The following is a 6,012-nucleotide window of genomic DNA, read 5'->3' as shown; positions in this document are numbered from 1 at the left end:
TGCCCCTCTCTAGGGCACCATCCATGGCTATGGGGGGCCTTCTACAGGGCCTTGTTTCACCGGCAGGGGAAGCCACCGCCTGGCTGCCCTACCATGAGCTCTTCGCCTCCTAGCACCACTGGCTCCCCTTGCTCCCGTGCCTCCACCCGCCCGTATCTAACGGCTTCAAGCTTCTCTTCATGCTGCTGCTCTTCTTTGTCACTCTAGCCAAGGTCCGCTACATCGCCTCCTCCTCCATGGCACCCACACTCCGCCCAGGCGACCGAGCCATCACTGAGAAGGTCAATCCCCCCTCCTCTTTTTCTGCTCCCCTCACTCTCTTTAATTTCCTTTGCTTTATTAAGATCATTATTATTATTACTTGTTACTCCACTATTTCTATTGCTAGTACAATAAGAGAATGCGTACGTTACTCATCTTGTTCTTCCTTAGAGACTTTCTACTAGCACTACATACATGGATAGTTAGATTGGTAGTAGATCCATGCTACCCGATACCACAAGTATACCATCACACACATTTGACCAACAAAAATCTTAAATCCACGCTCCCGATACAATAATGCATCTTATTTTGACCGCACAAAAATTAACCCTAGAGATCTCAATCGCAGTCGGTCCTAGCCTGCTGCTTCATCTTTGATAGCTTCTCACCCAGTCATAATCCACAAACCCAAATCCCATCACATTGTTATTCATTGACCTTAAATAACACACTCTGATCCATGCTATATTTTCCAGGTTACATACTTGTTCCGGAGGCCATCTATTGGGGATATAGTGTTTTTCAAAGTGCCTTCCGCTGTGTAGGTTTGCCTTCTTCGTTCTGCCCCTCCACTTCTCAATCAGATCCTTGCATTGTCCACCTAGAAAATGTGCAGCCTTCCAATTTCATAATTATGGTGTCAATAAGGATGTTGTCTTTATTAAGAGAGTGTTGGCAACACCTGGAGATTTCATTGAGGTAAACTGCATCACTACATTTGTTCTATTCCAGTATGGTCATTGCCATAGCAAGACACAGTGGACTCTTGGAGTCTTCCAGCATCCTCTTACATTGATCTGTTTATAGGTTCGACAAGGGCAGCTTGTTGTAAATGGTATTGCACTGAAGGAGCATTACACAGCAACCCATGTGTTGTACACAAGGGAAGCAATGGTTTGTGCATGCATCTCTAATCTGTGAGCATTGTCTCCTTGAACAACATTGAGGAGTTCATATTGCTAGGTCCACAGGTTTTAAAGTTTTGTTAACAAAAGGGTTAACAGACGTGATGAGAGAATTTTCATTCTCCACAAGAAGATGATCAAAAGTGGACTGGCTACTCCATATTGTTGACTTCTTGAGTGCCTCATTGTAATCAATGGGCCTCAGATGGTGGATGATCTCTTCCTTCCACAAATCTTTCCTTATTGGCTGGGTACCTGGATCCTCAACTGAAAGTATTCATACGTGTAAGTGCAATCAAGCTCTAAGTGGGTTTTGGTGATGTTGACCACATAATTAAAGGACTAATGGCTTTGACAAGTGTTTGATAGAATATTTTTAATCGTGGATGCAAAGAAACAAAGGAGGAGATTTCCCAACTTGAATCGATGGCTTGCAATGGCTCGAAGAGCTATGTTAATTCATTTTATATTTTGAAATTGATTCATAGGACAAGCCGTACTATCAAGGGGGATACTAATGGTGTGTTGGGTGCAACCAAGTGCTCAAAACTCCATATTCAACTCAAATAATCTCGGCCACAAAAAGCTAGTTGAGCTGAATTCTTATCTGCTTTGGCCTACGCGGAACCTCCGCGCTCAATCGTAGAACCTCCGCGGCACGGAACCTCCGCGCTCAAACGTGGAGGCTCCGAGGTCTGTCTAACCAGACCATTTTGTGGGCGACGTGGGTGGTATTTATACCATACCCATTCGCCCCCAACGGTTATCTTCTTCCTCATTCACCTAGACTCGAACTGAAGCTCTCTCTCACCCAAACTTGGTGCTCCCAACTCCTTTGCTCAAATCTTTGTGATTCCTTGAGGGATTTGGCTCTAGAGAGTGTGAGAAAGCTCGAGAAGATCCTTCTCCTCTGTTCTTGTGCACTTGGTGAAGCCCTAACCGCTTGGTGTGTTTGTTACTCTTGGAGCTTGGCTCCTAGACGACTAGCTGTCGCCTGGTAGCTCCCAATCCGCTGTGGTTGAGCACTAGAAAGTTTGTATTACCCTTTGTGACTTAGTGGAACCCTCTAACCCATTGCCTTGGTGATAGGTTTGAGAAGAGGAGCGAGTTGAAAGAGACTCCATAGCCTTTGTGGCTAACCTCAACAATGTGGATGTAAACAAGCCTTTGTGATGAGTTGAACCACGGGATAAATCCTTGTGTTCATTGTGATTGCTGCTGTTGTTGCTATTACTTGTGATTTGGATTGATTTTTAGTGTTTGCATCCGATCTATGAATTCCTCATCTTTTAGGTGCAACCGACTGTTTGGATAGGTCAACATACTCCCCAGGAAGGCTAGTATTACATTCGATCTATTTTTCATTCATTAAATTCCGCAGTAGATCGATTTTATACTCTGATCCCCGGAGGTTCCATGCTCAGTCCCAGAACCTCTGTGCCTCGGAACCTCCATGCTCAAACCCAGAGGTTCTACGTTCTGACTGTTTTCATAAGTTGATTAAATTTTAGAAAAAAAGCCTATTCACCCCCCCCCCTCTAGGCCACTTGTTAGATCCTTTCAATTGGTATCAGAGAAGGTTTCCTCGTGATAGCACTTAACCGTGTGAGGAAATGACAAGTCCTAGAGAAAGGGTACCGGAGGAATATGGAGAGGAACCCAAAGCTCCTGAGGATGATGCCACAGTAGCGCTTGAGTGACTTCCAAAGCTCAAGCTTGGTGCTAAGGGATCCTCCAAGGGAGACAAGCAAAGGGACAAGAACAAGAACAAAGAGGAGAAGAAACACAAAGCAAGAAGAAAGGTACAATCAAGTCCACAACCAAGCAGCAAGTCAGAGAATGGAGATGATGATGATGAGTATTATGCTCAAATTCTACCAAAAAGGACACTCAAGTCTAACACCAAGAGATCAGATTCGAGTGTATCCTTTAACTATGATTCCGTAAATTTGCCTACTAACACTCACATCAATATACCCACGGGCAAGTTACCCCAATTTGATGGGACCAACTTTGCCAAGTGGAAGCATATGATGAAGGCTTATCTTATTGGACTCCATCCAGAGATGTGGAATATTATGTGTGTAGGTTTTAAAGATCTCATTGATCCCAAAAATCCCACACCAAGAGAGATTCGCATGATACATCGCAATGCTCAAGCTACTAGTGCTCTTCTAAGTGCATTAAGCCTAGAAGAGTACAACAAAGTGATTGGTTTGGAGATTGCTAAGGAGATTTGGGGCACCCTTCACCTTGCACATGAAGGAGTTAGCAAGGTAAAGAAGTCCAAGATTGATCTATTGATGGCTCAACTCAATAGGTTTGTTATCAAGGATAGAGAAGACCCTCAAGAGATGTTTGATAGATTGATGGTGATAGTTGGCAAGATTAGAGGCTTGGGTGGGGATGACTTGAATGATCATCATGTTGTAAAAGTGATGTTGGAAGCATTTGCACCAAGAAACCCAACTCTTATGACATTGATTAGAGAGAAGAAGAGGTTTGAAGAGTTCACCCCTAGTGATGTCCTTGGAAGAATACTCACTCATGAGCTCATGGAGATGGAGATACAACAAAATAAGAAGTTTGGAGAGCTAGAAGCAAAGATGGAGAACTTGAAGGTCAAGGAGGTAGCTCTCAAGGCAAACAAATCAAACAAGGCTTTCACCTCGAGCAAGCCACCAAGATCAAGATCAAGCAAGGTTGAGACGGTTGATTGATCAAGTGACTCAAGTGATGAAGAAGATGATGAAGTATCTTCCGGTGAGATTGGTGATGTTGCTTTGTTCATGAGGAAGTACAAGAAGGGGTTGAAAAGAGAAAGGTACAAGTTTGTGAAGAGGAGATTTCCCAACAAGCAAAAGAGGAAATGCTATAATTATGGGAGCACGGAGCATTTCATTATCGATTGTCCTTATGAGAACAAAGAGGACAAGAAAGACAAGAACAAGAAGCACTACAAGAAAGATGACAAGGCCCAACACAAGAAGAAGAACTATTCGGGTCAAGCTCATATTGGTCATGAATGGGATTCAAACGATGATAGCTCAAGTGAAGAAGAAACAAAGAAAGTTGCAACTATTGCTATCAAGAAGCATTCTTGTTCACCAAAGCTCTTCACCAACTTGACCGATGATGAGGAGAGATCTACACTCTGTTGTCTCATGGGCAAAGGAGAAAAGGTAAAACCAAAATCCAAGCCTAAACCCTCTCCTCCATCTAGTGATGAATCCGACATAGACTCTAGTGATGAATCTAGTGATGAAGTAAACAACTTGGTAAGTAAAATGGATAAAAAATCTAAGAACTTCATAGCCAAGGTGGTAGATGAATTAGAGAGAACTCAAGCTACTCTTGCCAAACAAGAGAAACTCTATGTTACTTGCAAGAAAGCTCTTGCATCGGAAAGAAGTGAGGTTGAGACTGTACGTTTGGAAATTGACCAAGCGGAAAGTGTCATAGCTACCCTAAAGGATGACCTAAATACTCTTCAAGAGAAGAATAATGCCCTCAAGACAAGAAATGAGGAGCTTGAAGAGCAATTTAGCATCCTTTGGGATAAAACCTCACATCCTACGAAGGCAAGTGAGATCTCTAATGCATCTACTAGCAAGGGTTGTGATAGATGCTACAATGTTGATTTAGAAGCTTGTGCTACTAACCTTGCTAATATGGAAGCTATGAAGAAGGAAATTGTAAGATTCAACAATATCATAGCTAGTGGGTGCATGGATGATGCAAGCAAGAAGCCCAAGTTCATTCAAGGAAGACATCCTTTCATCAAGGATGGTCTTGGCCACAAGAAGGGTGGAAAGACCAGAGAAAGGAAGATGGTGAACGAAGTGTCTTGAATCATGTTTGAGAAGAAGGAAACCATTGGAGAGGTGCAGCCAGTGCAGACCATGGAGGCTCCACGCAGAAACACGGAGGTTCCATGCCCTAGAGGCTCCGCGCCAAAACGTGGAGGCTCCGGGGTCTGGCAGAACAATGGCACCAACAGAATCAAGGCACCATCTCAACCAAGACAACAAGCTCCTAAAGCATCTAACACTCGCCTGTAGGTCAAGAAGAACCTAATCATACCAAAGAGGAACAAGTATGCTTACAAGCCCAAGGCCTATGCACCCCATGAGAGCATGTCCTCTAGCTATGTGTTGAGACGCAACAACCTTGGTAAAGTTGTCGCCATGTATGTTGGAAATGAGTCCAACATATATGTGAAAAGATCTCTATGGGTTCCTAAGATTCTAGTGGCTAACACTCAAGGCCCCAATGCTAATTGGGGACCTAAAAGAAGGAACTAAACTTGTTTTATAGGCATACTCCTCTGGTGGATCAAGTTGAGTGCTTGATAGTGGATGTACAAATCATATGACCGGAGAGAAGAGTATGTTCTCATCTTATGCCCAAATGGAAGGTCCAAGTGAAAACATAGTATTTGGGGATAATTCAAAAGGAGAAGTGCTTGGTGTCGGTAAAATCTCTATAACTCAAGATCATTCAATTTCCAATGTTTTACATGTTGATTCATTAAGTTACAATTTATTGTCCGTATCAAAATTATGTGAGATGGGCTATGATTGTCACTTTATGGATAAGGGTGTGACCACCATTAGAAGGGAGGATTCCTGATGAGTACAGGCCCGATCTTCCGAGAGGTAGCCGATAAGTTCGATTTCGTGGAGATCTCGATGTTGGCGATCCGGCTTCAAATCAGATACGATTCGAACCCTGCAACCGTTACACCACTGCTCCGTTGGTTATCAACCAAGCACAACTTGATTGACCTCGCCAAGAAGGCTTTTCCTGCAAGCTAATCGAAGAGCACAAGCAAGAAGGTAAA

The 6,012-nt window shown here is 43.4% G+C and overlaps 1 protein-coding gene across 1 annotated transcript; it reads left to right on the top strand.

Annotated features, from left to right (window-relative positions):
• The first annotated feature begins 3,958 nt into the window (after window positions 1–3,958).
• Window positions 3,959–5,020, top strand: LOC136515760 (uncharacterized). The gene has a single exon (XM_066509263.1). It carries the CDS (start codon window positions 3,959–3,961, stop codon window positions 5,018–5,020), a length of 1,062 nt encoding a protein of 353 aa, XP_066365360.1.
• The last annotated feature ends 992 nt before the right edge of the window (window positions 5,021–6,012 follow it).

The sequence above is a fragment of the Miscanthus floridulus genome, chromosome 17 (genome assembly GCF_019320115.1).
Source record: "Miscanthus floridulus cultivar M001 chromosome 17, ASM1932011v1, whole genome shotgun sequence".
NCBI classification, from domain to species: Eukaryota; Viridiplantae; Streptophyta; class Magnoliopsida; order Poales; family Poaceae; genus Miscanthus; species Miscanthus floridulus.
The sequence above is the reverse complement of the archived record's forward strand: the minus strand, read 5'-3'. Positions and strand labels throughout refer to the sequence as shown.